This window comes from Talpa occidentalis, unplaced genomic scaffold (assembly GCF_014898055.3).
Source record: "Talpa occidentalis isolate TD23 unplaced genomic scaffold, MPIMG_talOcc4v2.1 talOcc4.1260, whole genome shotgun sequence".
Taxonomy (NCBI): Eukaryota; Metazoa; Chordata; class Mammalia; order Eulipotyphla; family Talpidae; genus Talpa; species Talpa occidentalis.
This window is the reverse complement of record NW_023601280.1, coordinates 1-21,406: the sequence shown is the minus strand read 5'-3', so window position 1 is coordinate 21,406 and position 21,406 is coordinate 1. Positions and strand designations below refer to the sequence as shown.

The 21,406-nt window shown below is 47.3% G+C and overlaps 1 protein-coding gene and 1 pseudogene across 1 annotated transcript; both read left to right on the top strand.

The window, feature by feature from the left end:
• The first annotated feature begins 3,232 nt into the window (after positions 1–3,232).
• Positions 3,233–9,716, top strand: LOC119242628 (transforming protein RhoA-like). The gene is made up of 3 exons (XM_037508154.2): positions 3,233–3,383; positions 7,509–7,639; positions 8,490–9,716. Exons 1-3 carry the CDS (start codon positions 3,350–3,352, stop codon positions 8,661–8,663), a joined length of 339 nt encoding a protein of 112 aa, XP_037364051.1. The 5' UTR covers positions 3,233–3,349; the 3' UTR covers positions 8,664–9,716.
• A 1,022-nt stretch (positions 9,717–10,738) lies between these two features.
• LOC119242627 (glutathione peroxidase 1-like) lies at positions 10,739–11,892 on the top strand (annotated as a pseudogene).
• The last annotated feature ends 9,514 nt before the right edge of the window (positions 11,893–21,406 follow it).

The following is a 21,406-nucleotide window of genomic DNA, read 5'->3' as shown; positions in this document are numbered from 1 at the left end:
TTTAGTCACATATTTCATGCTGCCAGTACATAAAGTATTGACTTGCATAATTCCATCTCCTGTCTCCTTCTCATTTTCCTGTTTTACCTACTAAGCCTTTTTCCCAGTGTCCCTAGCTCTTTTGTTTCACTGTATATGGAAAGCATATTAGGATAGCTGTTACCATTCTATGACTTCTCATTATAGGGTCTCCCAATAATTTTGAGCTCTTTATTTGTAAAATGGTATAAGCCATTTTACAGGTGACATCAGGATTCTATTCAGTAAATGAAAGCATATGGAACACCAAAGCACTTTACAAATTGGGTTGAATGGCATACTCAAAACTTTTAATTTGTAGTCCATTTTTATTTGATTGCATTGTGGGTCACAGTGATTACGCTCATGCTACGAGAAATCCTAAGGCAAATAAATTCCAGCTTGAAAGAACTCTTGAGTTCTACCCTGCGGTGGCCCATCAATACAGAATATTGCCGATTCAACTGCTGTCGGTTTACTGTACAGGTGCTTATAACAGGTATTTCCGTAGGCCTGATAGGAAGACTGATTGTATATAGAGACAGGACCTAGTTATTTGGAAATGTGCTGACATCTTTCAGCCTGCTGTCGCATAACGGTATTGTTACAGTAGTGTCTCACACTACTGGCACACACGGAGACGCGGTGACTTGAGGAAAACAGAGCCAGGCTGGTGTTTTCATGGCGTATTTCTCAAAAGAGTGTATGCAGCTGTGTTATCATGTCGTTCCATCCGACTCGGAGTTGCTGGGTCTCTACTTGCCCATCAGTTGGAATATTTTCCTCCTGTAGCAGTACATGTTTTGGGGGCAATAGTATCTCTTCTGTCTTTGTGTAAACATCATCTGGGCTTGGGTGGTTTTGGAATGGGGATCTTCCCCATAAGAAATTTAGAGATCTTGACTTAAAAGCTTGAGAAATAGTTGAATATTATTCTTACACTGCCAACTTGGAACATGCCTAACCCTGGTGATACCTAGGAGTACCCTCTCATCCAAGGAGAAAAACCCTGAAAAAAAGGTGGTTCATTTGGAAGGCTTAGAGCCTAGCTGCCTCCCTCTGAGCAGCTCTCCTCAAGGTGGTCGAGGGAGCTGCCTGGGGATTTTTTTTTTTTTTTTTAAGATTTATTTATTTAGGAACTCCCTGGTGGTGCAAGGGGTTAAGACACAACCTACAGGGCCTCCCGGTGGCACAGCGGTTGAGCACTGGGTTGCGAAGCTGCCCGCAGCCTCTGCGGCGCCGGTTCGATCCCCGGCTGCTCCCTGGCCACCGGAGGAGGGTCCCACATGGCGCGCAGACCTCTCCTGCCGCCCGCTGCTCCCCTCAGCAGTGTACTTCGGTCCTTCTGCCTGCTCTGCTCCCTGCTGTGGCTCCGGTGAATTCTCTCACCCTCCGCGCTTCTGACTGTACCCAGTGCATGTACAAACAAAACAATCAAACAAACAAAAAAATAAAATAAAAAAGACATGCCTCTATTAAAAAAAATTTTTTTTATTAAAAAAAAAAAGACAACCTACAAAGCTATCCGCAGCCTCTACAGGACAAGTTCGATCCCCTAGCCGGCCAGGGAGCTACCCACATGGCACAGCAGACCTCTCCTGACTCACCCGCTGCTCCCCTCAGCAGTGTACTTTGGTTGTTCTGCCTGTTCTGTTCCCAACTCTATCTCTGGTGAATCCTCTCACCCCCTGCACCTCTGGCCTATACCCCAGCTCTTGTATGCATAAATAAATACATCTTTTTTTTTTTAAGATTTTTTTTTTTTTTAAGATTTATTTATTCACCAGAGACAAAATGGGGATCAGAACAGGCGTACTGACCGAAGTACACTGCTAAGGGGAGCAGCAGGCGAGACAGGAGAGGTCTACTGCGCCATGTGGGAGCTCCCTGGCCAGCAGGGATTGAACTCGTGCTGCAGAGGCTGTGGATAACTTCACAATGCTGGGCTTAACAACCCTTGCACCACCAGGGAGGCCCTACCTGGGAATTTTAATTTGACAGTATTAACAGAGCCTAAGGGAGTCATCTAAGATTGATTCTGGGATCATGTCCCAGAAATAGGCCTACCAAAAATGGAAGTACCATTCTGATGTGAGACAAGCTCAGCACCCCAGAGTCATTTATCAGGAGAAAGTCTGAGTTCTACCCTGCGGTACCTATACCTATGAGGTCTGGAAAGCCAGGGTTCAGAAGAGAAGGAATAACTCTACCATTCTGAGATTAGGTTTGTTAAAAGGATTGGGCATCAACATACCATAGATACACATACCAAGCTGATTATATGTGTATGTGATAGAAGTACAGTGGTCCTTGTGGAGGTTGTGAGTGATGCATCTAGGGGCAGAGATTAAAGGTGGAAGAAAGGACTAGCCACCCATCAACTGTAAGGAAGGAATGATATTTAGAAACTAAAATTTGGTTTGTGAAGGTGCTAAGAAGGGTATTCCTAGCATTGAAGGGAGAGCTCTCTGAGACCCAAAAGACCACTTAGCAGAGGATGTTAAAAATCTACTCTGGTTCTAAGAAGGAGTGATATGGCTAACTGCAGTGCTGGACAATGTGGAATGAGACCTATATCCAGAGTCCAGGCAATAGTTTGCCCTCTGACCACAGGAGGGTGACCTGGTTCCCAGGTGTGAACAGAGAGTACTCTCCTACTTAAGTAGATATATTCATTCAGACATTTTTTAAACAGTAAAGATAAAGTCAGAAGCCTTTCCCGTCAGCTCGGATTTTGCCTAAAACCCAGCATGGTGTTCCTTACCTACCAAACCAAATGCAGTGTTGTCTCCATGTTTTCCACAAAGGAGCAGACTGATGAGATAAACTAAGGAAATGTTTGTGTGGAAATGTATTACAAAATGTTACTCAATCTTGTTTTTCCATGTCTTTCCTATATGCCTTGGTGGAATGTTATTTACAATTTGATTTCTCCTCTTGTTCATCCACTTTCTTTCCTATAAAATTTTTTATAATTAAAAACTTAATAGCTACAAAGTTATTTTTTATTTCATATTTTGAACTAGGTATCTATTTATTAAATATGAAGATTGAGAAACAATTTAAATTGTTTTTAAGTATACCTTCCAACTTCAGATTTGATTCTTACAAAAGTGTTTTACTATTTTAGACAGTTTTCCATTCAAATGTATCACGGTAAATCATAATACTGAAAGTGGGCTACCTCTTTGGAAAGTGGGTAGTAGAATTAATCTTGCACTCTCTTGTGTTTTTCCCATCACAGGTGGAGTTGGCTTTGTGGGACACAGCTGGGCAGGAAGATTATGATCGCTTGAGGCCCCTCTCCTACCCAGACACTGATGTTATACTGATGTGTTTCTCTATTGACAGCCCTGATAGTTTAGGTGAGTGACGCTGTATGTAGAGTGATGATTTCACTGCTCTGTGCCTAACTCACACCTGGTTTCTCACCTTCTGGGCATCAGGTGGCAAAAGAGTAGACATTAGTTTCAAAGAAGGAATCCTCAATGGCCGAAGTCACACAGCCCTGGGACTATAGAACCTGGGTTTTGGGTCCCTTTTCTTTCTTTTCTTCTTTTTTTTTTTTTAAAGATTTATTTATTCATTTATACAAGAACCGGGGAATAGGCCAGATGCGCAGGAGGGTGAGAGGATTCACCAGAGACAAAGCAGGGTATAGAATAGGCAAACTGATGAAATACACAGCAGGGAGGCCTGCCAAGGGCCTTTTAAAAGTTTTATATTGGGGGGGTCTCCCTGGTGGCCCAGGAGTTAAAGACAGCGCTATCAAGTTATCGCCAGCCACTGCATATGAGTTTGATGCCCTGCCAGGGAGCTGACCCACATAGCGCAGCAGACCTCCTGTCTAGCCCACTGTTCCCCTCAACAATGTATTGCAGTAGGGCTTCCCCGGTGGCGCAGTGGTTGAGCGCTGGGTTGCGAAGCTGCCGGCGACCTCGCAGTAGATCTGCCTGTTCTGCTCCCCACTCTGTCTCTGAGTCCGCTCACCCCTTACTCCTCTACCCTGGACCCCAGTTCCTATATGCATAAATAAATACTTTTTAAAAAAAATTTTATCTTGGCTAGGGAGTAGGGTGGGAATCCCAGTAGTAGTTTTACTCCAATACAATGTGCTATGGGAACTCAAAAGTCTGTATTAAGAATGAAAATGAAGCACCTCCCTGGTGGTGCAAGGGGTTAAGACGCAACCTATGAAGCTTTCCGCAGCCACTGCAGCACAAGTTCAATCCTCGGCCAGGGAGCTACCCACATGGCGCAGCAGACCTTTCCTGCTGCACCTGCTGCTCCCCTCAGGAGTGTATTTCAGTCAATCTGCCTGTTCTGTTCCCTACTCTGTCTCTGGTGGATCCTCTTACCCCCCACATCTCTGGCCTGTACCCCAGCTCTTGTATGCATAAATAAATAAATCTTTTAAAAAAAGGAACTTCTGTAAAAGACCAAATAATATTTTAGATTGTGTTGTCTATGTTCTCTGTTACCATTGCAGCATGAAACAGCCATAGAAAATAAATGAAGGAGCTTCACTGTGTTCCAGTTAAACTTATAAAAATAAACTCCAGACAAGATTTTATTTGCTAACCCCAATCTAGATTATGTATTCCTTTTCTGTGGCTTTCTGCAATTTCCAAAGGCCCTCCCAAAAAGCTCTGTAAACCCATGTAAAATGACATACCCTAATGTGATCAGACTACTTTAGGGGTATAGAAATTACAGGTAATTGCCATCATTGAATTAAAAAGTAAGAAATTAAAGTTTTAAAATTTTTTATGATATTATAAACCAATGATAAATCAGTAAAATTTAATTTAAAACAATAAAGTCATGGGCCTCCCCCGTGGCTCAGTGGGTTGAGCGCAGCGCTGTGAAGCAGTCTGCAGCCTCTGCAGTGGGGGTTTGATTCCTGGCCAGCCAGGGAGATACCCACATGGCCCTGCAGACCTTTCCTGTGTTGCCCACTGCTCCCCTCAGCAGTGCCTTCGGTCCCTCTGCCTGTTCTGCTCCCTGCTCTGTCTCTGGTGAATCCTCTTACCCTCCTGCACCTCTGGCCTTGTATCCCAGCTCTTGTATAAATAAATGTTAAAAAAAAAAATAAGTCATTCATGAAAAGTAAAGCCAAGACAGAGACAATTCACTGCAGTTTATATATCCTAAAGCAGGGGAGTAGGGAAGATTGTTACAGTAATAATTATTGAGCACCTACTTAAGGAACTTTTATTCTAGATGAAGGGAGGCAGCAGAGTAAAAGCATTAACCACTCCCCTTCCTCCCTGCACACAAGTATCAGTAATTCCAATAATAGTAAATATTACAAATAACCTTTGTAGAGGTAGGTATGGAATAAGCCATATTAGCGGACTCCTTTTAGAGGATGACCATAGGATGGTGTGAGCTTCACTGAAAATGGTGATTTCTGAATAGGTACCTGAAGGAGATAAACAAGGACATCACAATATGCAATAAAATAACCTTTTTGGTGCCAAGTACAAGGTCACTGAGGCAGAGAAAAGAAGGAATGCAGGGCCTCCCCTGGTGGTGCAGCGGTTGAGTGCTGGGCTGTGAGGCTGCCTGCAGCCTCTGCAGTGCCGGTGCAATCCCTGGCCACCAGCGAGGGTCGCACATGGCACGACAGACCTCTCCTGCCGCGCCCGCTGCTCCCTTCAGAAGTGTATTCCGCCAGTCTGCCTGTTTTGTTCCTTGCTCTGTCTCCGGTGAATCCTCTCACCCTCCTACGCTGCTGGCTATACCCAGTGCTTGTATAAATAAATAAATAAATCTTTTTTTTAAAAAAAAGGGAATGCTGTGTAGCCATAGCAGAGGGAGTGGGAATAGGAGTTGGAGAGCCATGTGGATAGTAGTATGGCACTCTCCTTTCATTGTGAGGTGGCAGGTTCAAACAAGGGAACAATGTGACCTTGCTTATATATATATATTTTTAAAAGATTTATTTATTTATACAAGCACTGGGTACAGTCAGAAGCACGGGAGGGTGAGAGAATTCACCAGAGCCAGAGCAGGGAGCAGAGCAGGCAGAAGGACCAAAGTACACTGCTGAGGGGAGCAGTGGGTGGCAGGAGAGGTCTGCGCGCCTTGTGGGACCCTCACCTGGTGGCTGGGGATCGAACCAGCGCTGCAGAGGCTGGGGGCAGCTTACAACCCAACGCTCAATCGCTGTGCCACCGAAGAGGCCCCTTGCTTATCTTTTAAAGTGAATGCTGTCACAGCTGAACTGAAAACTAATAACCACAGGGTGCAGAGATTAGGGCATGTTTCGGCATTATTTGGCTTTTCTGTTAAATACGCTGGCCCTTTTTTTTTTATTTGAAGATTGAGACATTACACTTCTTTGGGAACCCTTTTGTTCCAGAATTGGGCTTTGTGTTTCAAGTTGTCATGCTAGTGATCTAAGGAAGTCTGTAGCTGCTAAAATCATCTCTATACTGATGGGCCCAATATGGTGGATGTGAGAGGTTGAACTGGGGCTGTTCATCCATCATGATGTACTTACACGACCTTTCTAGATGAATGCAGTATTGGCAAGAAGCTACAATTGGTTATCACTCTCAAAAGTCACACGTGAGTGCCTCCCCTGGTGGTGCAGCGGTTGAGCGCTGGGCTGCGAGGCTGCCCGCAGCCTCTGCAATGCCGGTTCATTCCCCAGCTGCCGGCGAGGGTCCCACAAAAAAAAAGTCACACGTGAGCCATGGAAATACCACTTAGTGGTGGCCATGCTGAGGGCTTGTGAACAAAGTGGAGGGAGAACATGCAGATCCCGGGTCAGCTGTGCTCCAGCACGGGGGCTCCTGTGAGCTCTAGTCAGAATCATCTGCTGACAATGACAGGGATGGTCCATGGGCAGCCTCTGTCATGGGGCAGGTGACACCATTACAGAACCACCATGTGTTCAGAATCATTTGTTCCTCCAAGCCTTTCTTTGGGCCCTGCCTCTAGAGTTTCTGAACTCTTTGGTGGGGCTGAGAAAAGCTGCCGATTCTGTGCTTCAGGGTAGGGGCTTAGGTTTTGCTTTTTTGTAGTTTGAAACCAGTGAAATTTCGGGCCTCCCCGGTGGCACAGCGGTTGAGCGCTGGGTTGCAAAGCTGCCCGCAGCCTCTGCGGCGCCGGTTCGATCCCCGGCTTCTCCCCGGCCACCGGAGGAGGGTCCCACATGGCGCGCAGACCTCTCCTGCCGCCCGCTGCTCCCCTCAGCAGTGTACTTCGGTCCTTCTGCCTGCTCTGCTCCCCGCTCTGGCTCTGGTGAATTCTCTCACCCTCCCGCGCTTCTGACTGTACCCAGTGCATGTATAAACAAAACAAACAAACAAACAAAATAAAACATGCCTCTATTAAAAAAAAAAAAAAGAAATATGAAACCAGTGAAATTTCATTAAATGTCCAGCATACTTGTAGTTTATTTGCAGTTTAACTAGGGGTCTTGGAATTCAAGAGAAAATTGTATGTATCCCCAATTATGTACATTTTGCTTCTTTCAGAAAACATCCCAGAAAAATGGACTCCAGAAGTCAAGCATTTCTGTCCCAACGTGCCCATCATCCTGGTTGGGAACAAGAAGGATCTTCGGAATGATGAGCACACAAGGCGGGAGCTGGCCAAAATGAAGCAGGCATGGTCTGGGGCAGGGCTGTCCTCCTGTAGCATTCTTCCAACAGTCCACAGTTGGAGGTTCAGGGAACCCAGTAGAAACCCTCACATGCCAGGCTATTTTGGCATCCTAGAAGTTTCTTCTCATCTGGCCCTCATTGTCTGGGGCCAGCACGCAGGGGTCCCTAAGACTCCCATGTCATATGAGAGAGAACCTCCTGTGAAGTAGAGCTGTGACCTTAAGCACTGCCTGCCTGAGAAAGGATCATCACAACAGTAGTCAGTGCCCCAGTTGGAGGAACTTTGTCAGACTCCGATTTCTCTTTGTAGTTATACCTTGGTATAAGTGAGGCCACAGATAAATAAATGGGTGACAACTGAAGGATCAGGAAATCTGAGGGAAAGGAGTTCAGACAGAGCCCAGATACTTTATAAAGGTGGCGTCTTGGCTTCTGAGAAGTCCCCTAACCCTGAGACGGCTGTCACTGCAGGAGAAGTGCCTTGAGAGAGAGACAGCCTAGCTTCTCCCATTGGGGTTTCTCTTTCAGGGTCAGGGACTCCAGTCCTCTCTGCGCTAACCACAGGAAGACCCATAGCTTACTCTGGATTGACAGCTTGAGTAATTTTGCCCTTGATTCCTCCTCAGTCTTCCAGCAATCCTCTGACTTCTTCCTTTTTTCTCTCTACTTCCCAGAGAAGAACACATTTGAGAGAGAGATTATATTTGGGGTTGGGGGTCACTTCATGGGACAGAACTCAAATTGAGGACTTGCCAACTTTTCAAATAAGTCTTTCAGCGGAATTTGAATATACTGTGCCTATTTACTCTGTATGAAACACTATTAACTGAAAGCACTCTTCTCTCTTGTCAGGAGCCAGTAAAACCTGAAGAAGGCAGAGATATGGCAAACAGGATTGGCGCTTTTGGGTACATGGAATGTTCAGCAAAGACCAAAGATGGAGTGAGAGAGGTTTTTGAAATGGCCACGAGAGCTGCGCTGCAAGCCAGACGTGGGAAGAAAAAATCTGGGTGCCTTGTCTTGTGAAACCCTGCTGCAAGCACAGCCCTCATGCGGTTAATTTTGAAGTGCTGTTTATTAATCTTAGTGTATGATTACTGGCCTTTTTTCATTTATCTATAATTTACCTAAGATTACAAATCAAAGTCATCTTGCTACCAGTATTTAGAAGCCAAACTATGATTAATGATGTTCAACCTGCCTGACCTACCAGGGTCCTTCTGACACTTCTCTAACAGCCCTCTGCACTCCCACCTGATACAACCGGCGCTAATTCAAGGAATTTCTTAACTTTTTGCTTCTTTCTAGAAAGAGAAACAAAAGTTAGTAACTTTTGTGAATTAGGCTGTAACTACTTTATAACTAACATGTCCTGCCTATCATCTGTCAGCTGCAAGGTATGGTGAGTCACCACTTCAGGGCTTTATTCCGTAACAGATTTCATTAGCATAGCTCTGGGGTTGGTATTCAGTTTTTTCAAATGTGCTGGACCAGAAAGACCCAAGTCCATGCAGCTGTGGCAAAGTTACAGTTCTGTGGTTTCATGTTAGTTACCTTATAGTTACTGTGTAATTAGTGCCACTTAATGTATGTTACCAAAAATAAATATATCTACTCCAGATTAGATGTAGTATTTTTTGTATAATTGGATTTGCTAATACCAATGTTTGTCATCTTCACAGAAAGTGTATTGGTTTTTTTAAAAAAAAAAAAAAGTGTATTTGAAAATAAAGTCAGATGAAAAATTCCTTTTTAAAATTCCCGTTTTGTCAGTTTCTCTCATGAAAGATAATGGTCATATCACCCGTTTTGGCCTCACATAATCCCAGCACTCCCTCCCCAGAGCTGGGCTAAGAATGTGGCATAACCTATCTCACCTGGACTGCAAGATCGGGCTCTAGGTCACCGTGATCTCTTCACTGTATCCAGGTTCCCTCCCAGAGGCGCCACCAGTTCTTGGGTGGTACTCAGTTTCTCCTTTCTTCCAGCTGACTGAACTTTATTTCTGTACCAGTTAATTTTTCCAACTAAACAATAAAGGCTTTTTTCTAAACTTCCTGCATCCTGGTGTTTGTGTTACTCTCTCCAGGGCTGGGAGTGGAGGTGGGGGGCGGGCCCTGATGGACTCAGCCTAGTTCACCTTGGAGGGTTCAAGGTACCAGCTTACCCTACCACCCCCACCCCCAGTCTGGGCTTCCTCTTAGTGTAAATGATTATCTTGCATCACTTTCAAGTTCAGAATGGTGGTGAGATAGGGAATGTAGCCTGTTGGGGATACACATGGGGCAATCCAAAGTGCTTGCTTTATCTCAGGAGAGTGCCATTTTTGTTCCTATTTTAAGTGTCTTTTACTTCCATATCTGATCTCTAAAGTTGACCGGGGATTGAGGATGGCCTGAAATTAGCTGGGTCCTCTGAGAGGCCCTGCATGCAGTTGGCCTTTACTCTGGGAAGTCTGAAGCAGACCCTGAGGAGCTCCTCAAAAAAGCCTGTGTGCAGCACTGGGGTGTAAAAGGAGGGAGACTGGTGGTCTTGGACATGAACATGCCCCAGGCAGTCCTAGAATGCAGGAAAATGAGTTAGAGCCCATTTTAGGAGCCTGAGGCTGGCTGTCTCCGCCATTGCCTAACTCCTACAGCCACAGCCTCGTAAGAGACAGAATTTGTCTTGCAGTTGCCACCAACTGCAACCGCCACAGCACACTAACTTGCTGTATACACCTTGCGACAACAGGGCATATGCTGTAAGATTACTAACATGGCATAAGCTGGGAGTGCTGTGTGGCCCGGGGCAGTGCCTACTGCTGTTGCTGGTCAGTCCCGAGCTGGGACCCAAACCCTAACTGAAGAACCTTTGAGAAAACACCGAGGCCTCTTGGGCCCCGGCCCTGGGCGTGGTGACTCAAGCGGTCGCCAGAAGGCCGCCCTTCCTGGGCAGGAGCAGACGTGCCCGCGGCTCCGCTCATTCAGGGCGGTGCCTGCATCCGGCGCGACCGCAGCCCCCCTCCTAGCCGGACATCAGCCGAGGGAAGGCGGAGGCCGGATGAGGCGGGACCACAGAGGGTGGAGCGCCCGGAAAAGTGCCTGGGCCATGTGACCCCCCGCCGCCGGCCTGTTAAAAGCAGGCGCCGCCGGGCCCAGTTGCTTAGTTCGATTCTCGCGTTCTCGCCTGGCGCCATGTCTGCTGCTCAGGTCACCCGGGCCGCTTCTGCGGCCCAGCGCTCCGTGTACTCCTTCTCTGCGCGCCCGCTGGCCGGCGGGGAGCCTATGAGCCTGGGCTCCCTGCAGGGCAAGGTGCTGCTGATTGAGAATGTGGCGTCGCTCTGAGGCACAACGGTCCGGGACTACACCCAGATGAACGAGCTGCAGCAGCGCTTGGGGCCCCAGGGCCTGGTCGTGCTCGGTTTCCCGTGCAACCAGTTCGGACATCAGGTGCGCCTGGCGCGGTGGAGAGGGGTGGGTGTGCCCCACGGGAGGGAGCGCAGGCGCGGTGGCCGCTGGGCTCGGGGAGGCTGGCCACCCATTGCTTCCCTCCGTCGCCCCGGCTGAGATTCATTCAGCTCCACCCCGGAGTACGCGAGAAGGGCAAGGGCTCGCTGACTTATAGTTGTTTGCGGCCAGAAAGGTTTCCCTTCCCCTCGCGGCTCCGGGTTTCAGCCCCATTTACCCCCGCCGCAGGAAAATACCAAGAATGAAGAGATCCTGAATTCTCTCAAGTACGTCCGACCCGGCGGCGGATTCGAGCCCAACTTCATGCTTTTCGAGAAGTGCGAGGTGAATGGCGCGCAGGCACATCCGCTCTTTGCATTTCTGCGGGAGGCTCTCCCGGCGCCCAGTGACGACCCCAAGTCGCTCATGACCGACCCCAAGTTCATCATCTGGTCTCCGGTGTGCCGCAACGACGTATCCTGGAACTTTGAGAAGTTCCTGGTGGGCCGGGACGGTGTGCCTGTGCGCAGGTACAGCCGTCTCTTTCCCACCATCGACATCGAGTCCGACATCCAAGCCCTGTTGTCCCAGGGGTCCGGCAGTGCTTAGGGCGCCCTTCCATCCCTGCTGTTTCTGGCAGTCACAGTGCTGTCCTCGGGGGATTTTATCCATGACGGTGTTTTCTCTAAACCTGTATGGAGAAACACCTGATATCCGGGAAAATCCCCTGAGGTGGGTGCTAACCTTGTCCAGAACAACGCTCCTCACTAATAAAGTGCCAAGTGCAACAGAACTTTGTGCATGTCCTTTGTGAGTGCCAACTGGGGACATTTCCTGTATATTTTCACTGACGTAGTGCTGGGGCTTAAGCCTCCTCCTAGCCACATGATAGGAAGCCTGGCTCCTGTTCCATTGTTTCGCCCTCTGCCAGGACATGCACTGGGGCCACTCCAATGCCGTTAGGAAAGTCCTTTTTAATTTTCTTTTAATTTTTGTGTAGAAGAACTGGGATGTAGGCTAGAGGTGCGGGAGAGGGTGTGTGTGTGTGTGTGTGTGTGTGTAAGGATTCACCAGAGACAGAATGGGAAGCAGAACAGGTGGATCTACTGAAATACACTGCTGTGGGGAACAGTGGGTGAGATGAGAGGGCTGCTGCGCCATATGCGGGTCACCTCCCTGGCTGGGGCTGGTGATAGCACTCAGGTGGTAGCAGTGATAGTGCTAAGACTGAACCCTGAGGTCACGCAGGAGGCCCAGGAAAGCCCTTATTCCAAAAATAGGAAGACAAGTCAAAGACTGATTGCCTAACCCCCATGGTAAGCCTCTCCTTCCTGAGTGTTTGCTGGAAATGCCTTTCACAAAAAGTAACACCCTGGGTTCTTACATTCAGAGAGGCCCACACAACCCATTTTAGGCAGTTTGAAGCTCTTGCAATATTATAAATTCTTTTCCCATTACTATGCTAAATCTTTTGAGTATCCGTGCTCAGTGTTGACATTTGCTCTGAAGCTGCCATTACTAGTTGATACTGCAGGAGGAAGCTAGGAAATGGGCATAGACAGTCAGGAACAGGGTGCCCTAAGCCCCTAAGTCTTTTACAGCCTGATTGAGAAACAACTGCACACCAGGAGGGTGCCCCCACTTCCAATTCAATTAAAATGGAATGTTCAGGGCCTCCCCGGTGGCGCAGTGGCGCAGCAGTTGAGCGCTGGGTTGCAAAGCTGCCAGCAGCCTCTGCAGCAATGGTTCGATCCCAGGCTGCTCCCCGGCCACTGGAGGAGGGTCCCACATGGCGCAGACCTCTCCTGCCGCCCATTGCTCCCCTCAGCAGTGTACTTCGGTCCTTCTGCCTGCTCTGCTCCCTGCTCTGGCTCTGGTGAATTCTCTCACCCTCCCGCACTTCTGACTGTACCCAGTGCTTGTATAAATAAATAAATGAATCAATCAATCAATCTTTAAAAAAAAAAAAAAAAGGAATGTTCAGAATACCAACATAATAGCACAACAGCAACGGACTAAAGCTGGCTGGACCAAAGCTGGTTTCAGAGAAGAAGGCTGGGTAACGGAAAACTCAGTGTGCCTCAGTAGCCTAGGAGACCCCCTCGGGCCCAGCCAATCAATGACACACAAAGCTGAGACACCAAATGGCCAAACCCCCACTCCTTGCCCACTGTACCTACTTGTCACCTCAGTGGCTACACATTCAGGACCCCTCTCCACTCGGGGAGATTTCCTATGCTCCCTACCTGTCTATCACTAAACCTCTTGCTTATCTGTAACTCTGGTCCTGACATTGAATTCTTTAGTTACCAAAGACGAACCGAGGAAGAGCCCACCTAGAGTCTTTGGATGGCCTGCTCCACAAAAGCCCCAATTAAACACCTCTCCTGTCTTCAGAGGAAGAAACCTCACCATGCCTTGCACTTCACTTAGCAGTTGCAGTCATCAAACTCAGGGTAGGTAGGGTCCTATCTTAGAGGCCAGCTGCTGCTTCTCAGGCATGGCTCAAATCCATTCTCTCCATCTGTTGGTCCTGCTGTCAATAATCTTTCTAGACAGACCTGGAACCACTGACTATAATACATAGTACAGTGCACTCTTCAGGGCTTGGATACAACTCTGCTTCTGGGCAGATAAGGACCCAGAGATAGGTTGGCAGTGCCACTCAGTCCAGAATATGGGTCAGAGGCTTTCCGATCCATATTTTTGCTCACATTGACTTTAGAGTTCGTATTTGTGGCTCAAGTCCCTTCTGTGTCTGAAGAAAACATCAAAACCTTTTTCTCCAATCCTAAGCATGAATCTTTGCTGCTGTCCTCCCTTTCAGTGTGCCCTCACATCTTTCAGGAATTAAGCACCTGTTCTGGTGCGCGCGCTCGGGCTCACGCACGTGCTCTCTCCCTCTTTCTCTCTCTTTTTCTCTCTCTCTCAAGATTTATTTTCATTTTATTTATGCATACAAGAACTGGGGTGTATACCAGAGGTGCGGAGGGTGAGAGGATTCACTAGAGACAGAGTGGGGAGCAGAATAGGCAGATGTGCTGAAATACACTGCCGAGGGAGAGCAAGTGGGTGAAACTGGAGAGGTCTACTGTGCCATGTGGCCAGGGATCGAACTCAGATCACAGTGACTGTTGATAGCTTGATAGCACTGAGACTTTAACCCCTGCACCAACCAGGCTGGCCCCTATGGCTCCTCCTTATCATAACTCCCCGTGGCTATGAGGGAGTTCAGCTCTGCAGTTCCTCTAGGTGACCAAGGCAGAACTGTCCCCACTTTAGGTCACAGCCTACCTATACTCCCCTCAGAACTCATTTTGATTGCACTGGCTTCCAGACCAGGGGTTCAGCAGACCAGGCTGCTTCCAGAGTAGGTGAGAGTTGAGGAGGTGAAATGGGATTGGCCTTTCCAGGTTCACAGGGCCTAGCAAATGTTTGTCAATTAATATAAAGAGAACTTTTCACTCAAACAGGGTCAGGGCTTTTTGAGGATCATTTGTAGACATCAAACCTGACTCCTGGAATGGTGGGTAGCAACCTACACATCTGGGTGTATATGCAGGCCATCCGTGACCTCCTTAACCTTGACTTCTCCAAAATCCTTTCTTTAAATCCTGCCACACTCATCAGTGAGTCCTGTACCATGTGTTCTGCAGGATGCCAGGGATACAAACCTCAGGAAAACAGAAAGATGAATAATTACTAAAACTACATGTTTAGTTCTATGCAGTAGTATGGATACTTTGAGAATAAATAAGAAGGCTGGCCCAGTGAAGCTGTAAGATCAACTGCCATAGCCAAGGAAGAAGCTGATAGAGGGTTGATAGGGAGTGTGTGAGGACCTGAGGTGGGAAGGTGGCATCACTGACTGAGTTGGACAACACAAGGAGGAACAGATTAGAGGAGAAGATGTGTTTGGCCTCAGATGTGTTGCCTGAAACAGCAAGATAGCGCTATCTGGGGCAAATGGTCACAAGTGGCTTGGAGAAGGAATATGGGCTGGAAACAAAAGTCTAGCCAAGGAGAGAGTAAGTAGCCACTGGAAAGGATGTGGTCACCTGGGAAGAGTGGCAAGAAAAAGATTAGGGGATCTAGGGCAGAAGACTATGGATTTACAAAGGTGGTAAAGGTGCAATTGGAAGGAACAAGTAAAGAGTCAAGGAGCCAAAAGAGACAGTTCAGGGCCTCCCCGGTGGCACAGTGGTTGAACACTGGGCTGCGAAGCTGCCCGCAGCCTCTGCAGCACCGGTTCGATCCCCCGCCACCTGCAAGGGTCCCACATGGCGGCACGCAGACCTCTCCTGCCGCCTGCTGCTCCCCTCAGCAGTGTACTTCGGTCCTTCTGCCTGTTCTGCTCCCCGCTCTGGCTCTGGTGAATTCTCTCACCCTCCTGCGCTTCTGACTGTACCCAGTGCTTGTATAAATAAATAAATAAATCTTTAAAAAAGAAAAAGAAAGACGGTTCATACAGAATGGTCAGCTGGGGGGCCCTCTGGTGGTGCAAGGGGTTAAACGTCAGCACTATGAAGCTATCTGCAACTACTGCAGCACCAAGTTTGATCCCCATGAGGTGACCCACATGGCGTAGCAGACCTCTCCTGTCTCGCCCACTGCTCCCCTCAGTAGTATATTTCAGTAGATCTGCCTGTTCTGCTCCCCACTCTGTCTCTGGTGAATCCTCTCACCCCCGCACCTCTGGCCTGTACCCCAGTTCTTATATGCATAAATAAATCTTAAAGAAAAAAAAGAGGGCCCCCGGTGACGCAGTGGTTGAGCACTGGATTGCGAAGCTGCCCGCAGCCTCTGCAGCACCGGTTCGATCCCCGGCCGCCGGGCGAGGGTCCCACATGGCGTGCAGACCTCTCCTGCCGCCCGCTGCTCCCCTCAGCAGTGTATTTTGGTCCTTCAGCCTATTCGGCTCCCCGCTCTGGCTCTGGTGAATTCCCTCACCCTCCCGCACTTCTAACTGTACCCAGTGCTGGTATAAATAAAATAAATCTTAAAAAAAAAAAAAAAGAATGGTCAGCTGGGACAAGCTCTTGTGCACTGAGTGTTCTTCAGCAAGCATAGTTTCTTTCCTTTTTTTTTTTTTTTTAAAGATTTATTTATTTATTTATACAAGCGCTGGGTACAGTCAGAAGCGCGGGAGGGTGAGAGAATCCACCAGAGCCAGAGCGGGGAGCAGAGCACGCAGAAGGACCAAAGTACACTGCTGAGGGGAGCAGCGGGCGGCAGGAGAGGTCTGCGCGCCTCGTGGGACCCTCCTCCGGTGGCCGGGGAGCAGCCAGGGATCGAACCGGCACTGCAGAAGCTGCTGGCAGTTTCGCAACCCAACACTCAACTGCTGTGCCACCAGGGAGGCCCAGCAAGCAGTTTCAAAGGGGCAGCTGGAGCTAAAGCCAGATACCAAGTGCCCAAGATTGTAGCAGGTCCTGTTCTAGGAGCTAAATATACAATGCCCAAGAATCACCTGGCTGCTCATTAAAACTTAAGTTCCATGACCCACATCCAGAAATGCTGATTTGGAAAGCCTAAGGACAAGGATCCAGCTCAGGGACCTACTCCCGCAACCCATGAGGAGACATGTTCCAACACCTTCTCTTTTCCTGCAAATGGTCAGTGTAGCCCAGGCCACTTTTCACTAATTTCCAGGACAGGAACCCAGAATTTTACAAAGCAACTCCAACCTCTTTTATCTAAGGCTGCCTCTAATACATGACCTTCCTTGCCCACTTTTTTTCCCCCATCTCATTTTATGCCTTGAAGTTTCCAGGAAAGGGAACTCTCTCGAGTTGCTGGTGATTAGTTTCCTTTCAGGCTTTAAGCTTCCTGCCTCCTTAAGTGAAAGTATTTTCCAACTGTCTCTTCTTCAGCAAGCCTCAGATTAAAGCTAGTTAATACTTCACCTTCCCAAGAAACTGGACATCTCCCCAACACATACAAACACACACTCCCACACCTACACATTCCTTTTTTTTTTTAAAGTTTTATTTATTTATGCATACAAGAACTGGAGCGTAGGCCTGAAGTGCAGGGGGTGAGAAGATTCACCAGAGACAGAGTGGGGAGCAGAACAGGTGGATCTACTAAAATCACTGCTGAGGGGAGCAGTGGGCAAGACAGGAGGGGTTTGCTGCGCCATGTGGCTTAGCTCCCAGGCCAGGGATGAAACTCCTGTCATAGTGGCTGGTGATAGCGTGATAACACTGAGACTTTAAGCCCTGTTCCACCAGGGAGGCCCCAACACCTACATATTCTTTATCACTCCACCATGTAACAGGTACTGGCTCTGACCTGTACTCACTCCACATCACTGTGAATCAGCAACTCAAATAAACAAGCAAAAGTGAAGGAATCATAGTGAGCCTGCCTGAGGACCTAGCCTTTGTAGAAGCAGCTGCAGAACATTGCTTCATCTGGGAGCAGGCAGTAGCATTTAGGCCACAGACCTTCTGAGAAGCGGAAGGGCCCTGCTGTTACTCAACTAGGTTCAGAAGTTTCCAGAAATGCCATGCTTTTATTGCCCATGTTTGTTTTCGGTTTGTTTTTTTTTTACATTAAATCAAATAAAATTCTTTTTACATATATCAGCTCGCCATGATGTACACTTTAAACACCTCACAATTTCATTAGTCAATAATACTTCAGTAGGGCCTCCCGGTGGCACAGCGGTTGAGCGCTGGGTTGCGAGGCTGTCCGCGGCCTCTGCGGCGCCGGTTCAATCCCGGCTGCTCCCCGGCCACCGGAGGAGGGTCCCATATGGTGCGCAGACCTCTCCTGCCGCCCGCTGCTCCCTCAGCATGTACTTCGGTCCTTCTGCCTGCTCTGCTCCCTGCTCTGGCTCTGGTGAATTCTCTCACCCTCCCATGCTTCTGACTATACCCAGTGCTTGTATAAATAAATAAATAATAAATAAATAAATAAATAATAAATAAATCTTTAAAAAAAAATAATAATACTTCAGTAAAGCTGAAAAAAATATGATAAAATGAGGTCAGGCACTTATACAATTAGCCCTTTATCAGATGACTTCCTTATTCTAACTGTCTCAACATAAATCTACAAATACCATTTAAAGCAAATTTATTTTAGAGAAGCATTCCTGACCTGACTGGTCTAAGTTTTAACTTCTAAAGTTTTAACTCTTAGATAATGCTGATTAAAAAATATTGGTTAAAGATCTCCGTAAGAGTAATCAGCATGGATTTACAAAGCATGAAGATTAATTCCTGTGAGAGTTCCCAGAGTTTGGCAGGTTTTTGTTATTCCACTCACTAAACAGGCTGGAAAAGCATACTTTCACACACAGGTGTGACACACTTGGGCTGGCATTAAAACAAAGGCCAGCATGTCACACAAGTTACTAGACACATGCCTCACATCAGGCACTGTACGACTGGGAGCTCGGAGCAGACGTGAGAGGAGTTCTTGCCCAAGAAATGAGGTCTCATGGGCACCGGCTGTGGATGGCATAATTCTCACTGCCTTCCAGAGAGGCCGTGTACACATCACACTGCTAATTTCCACATGACAGTCATTCTAAGCCCCTCCTCCTGGCCAGATAGCATAATTCACTTTCCTAGCCTCACCTACTGCACAGTTAGAGGTAGGTAACATGATCTTGGCCTAAGGGAGGCGCAGGGTCTCCTGGTAAAGCCCCTAGGATCCCAGAAAGCAGGAGAGAAAGGGTTACTCGCTTCCTTTTTTCCCCAAAGATTTATTCATTTATTTATACAAGCACTGGGCACAGTCAGAAGCGCAGGAGGGTGAGAGAACCCACCAGAGCCAGAGCAGGGAACAGAACAGGCTGACTGACGAGATACACTGCTGAGGGGAGCAGCAGGCACAGCAGAGAGGTCTGCACGCCATGTGGGACCCTCACCGGCAGCCAGAGATCGAACGGGCTCTGCAGAGGCTGCGGGCAGCCTCATAGCCCAGCACTCAACCGCTGCACCACCAGGCGAGGCCCCTTTTCAGTAGAATTTTTGAGTACGTTTTTGAGACCAAGGCAGTCCTCTTTTTTTTTTTTTAATAAAAAAAAAAAGCACCCGGGATTGAACCAGCGCTGGAGAGGCTGCAGACAGCTTCGCAGCCCAGCGCTCAATCGCTGCACCACCAGGGAGGCCCAAGGCAGTCCTCTTAGGACCCTGGTGAGATAGAAGGCCAAGAGGGAAACAGAAAAGCAAATACTGAGCCCTGACATTCCTCAGCTTTTACTTACCTAAGACTCAACCCCAGACATGTCATGTGAGAAAACAAAATGAAAAATCACCAACTAGGCAGGCTACTTGCTGGTGGATATTTTGTTAGTTTCTTTCCCAGAAGTATTGAGACTGACATGACATGACAGTGATATGCTTTGTAGGCCCAGCAGCCTTTCCATCACTCATTCTATAGACAGCTCCAGTACCCCTCCCAAGCCCAGTGAAGTTGTGGCTCACAGGACCAACATAGGAGACCACAAAGCAGGTCAGTTAACCCAAATGCCTAGAGTTCGAGCAACACCCTGGGACAAGTGCAGCCAACCATGGGTGCTGTCTTACAGTCCTGCAGGCTGCCTGGCTCCACAGAGAGGCAAATGGAGGGGAACCGAGTTTCCCTTCAAAGGAAGAATCTGTTAATTCAGGCTTCTCTGTCCCTAGTATGTTAATATGCCCAAGCACATATGCGTGTGATTCCAAAAAAGGATGTTGATTCCCTCAACATCCCTTGCAGTCTCATCATGCATCCGCAAAGGACAGAGGGAACATTAAGTACACCTTTTTTCCAATTAAATTTCCTTCCCACAAAGCATGTGACATGACCCTCTGCATACCTGTAGCACTTCTATCACACAACATTGTAATTACATGCGAAAACATCTTCCCAACCACACCAGCTGTGAATCCCTAGAGGGTAGGGACCATCCGTGCGTAACAGATTATACTCAACTGAAAAATTATTGGAATGTGGATAATTCTTTCATTTATTCATTATGATGATTCATTTCATGCATCCATCCAAAAAATGCATAAAGACAATCTGCTCTGTGCAAAGGGCAAGCCACACACACAAATCAACATCTAAATATTGAATACTTGGTTTTACATGAAAACACTGATGGTAAGAGAAGCAGAAGAGGAAGAAAAGGCACTGGTCACACCCACCCTGCCCATCAGGGCTGGTCACCAACCCTGGATTAACAGGAATGGAATTTGTCCAACAGCATAAATCTCCAGTATAGGAAAGGTATTCCCACTTCTTCTGAGATTCCTTCAGGTTTTTCCTTTTGTCACCTGTCCCTATAAACTAATCCTTATATAACAGAGGTTATAAAGTCACTCTTAGGATGTTTAATTCTTCGAAAAAGTAGTTCTAGAGCCTTTTCTTTTTCTCAGTCTCCTGGTCAGGTTAAGGAAATACAGGCAAAAAGAAAACAAAAATATTTCTCACCTGATGTCACCTCTAATCAAAAGTTATACAGTACTTGTGAATATTGCCACATGTGCTCTGTGGTTGTATGTAAGTACGGACCAAGGGTGACTTGAGAGGGCCAACAACAGTTAGGCCATTGTACCAGCCAAGGCAATAACTTTCTAAAATTTGGAACCAAATAAAGCTTACAATTCATACACTCAAACATTACAAACCCTCAATGAAATCATCACAGTCCAAGATCATGCATTGTGCAACCAACCAACTAGCCTGGTCCTTTTAGCTGCCTTCCAGGTCTTCCTCCAGTTCCGTGGCTCAATTTTCCCTGGCAACAGATGGGCAGGCACTTCACTTCTGGGGCTTCATTATAGGGTCAAGAGAGTGGCCACACTTCTCCCCAGGTAAAATGGTCCAAATGAGAACACAGCCCACAACCCAGGGAGTCCTGAGCTGAACCACTTAACTCATTTCCACCCTAATTCTAAATCACTCCTTTGAGAGCTGGAACCCACAGATGGTCATTGTTTCTCTCAACTTTTAACATTTTAATCAAGCTCATTAAAACATTTTGAAACTTTGCAAATGATGACCTTTTCAATTTGAAGTGTCATTTGATTCCTTGCATTTCAATGACTGGCACTTGTAATCTCAATATATTTTTAGAATTACATATAATTTGGGCACTATTTTATAGCCCTTTAATAGCAATCAAGGCATCTGGCTTTAAAAGCTTTCATTTTTATAATCAGGCTTTGTCCCCCTTTCTGTTGGTGCTGAGGACTTGTCCTATTTAAGACTGACCCATGCCATAAATGGTATAGGAGAAACTGCAGAACAGAAGGAAGCAGGCACCCTCTAATGGAGGTTCTGAAGTAATGTCAGTAACCCCACTTTATTTTCCATATGTAACAGGACTAAAGATAGTTC

Bases quoted from the DNA above. Each gene is read 5' to 3' on its own strand.
- LOC119242628 (XM_037508154.2), top strand. From the start codon at position 3,350: ATGTGTTTCTCTATTGACAGCCCTGATAGTTTAG. The intron at 3,384-7,508 runs GTGAGTGACGCT...TGCTTCTTTCAG, and splicing joins TGACAGCCCTGATAGTTTAG to AAAACATCCCAGAAAAATGG. The intron at 7,640-8,489 runs GCATGGTCTGGG...CTCTCTTGTCAG, and splicing joins AGCTGGCCAAAATGAAGCAG to GAGCCAGTAAAACCTGAAGA.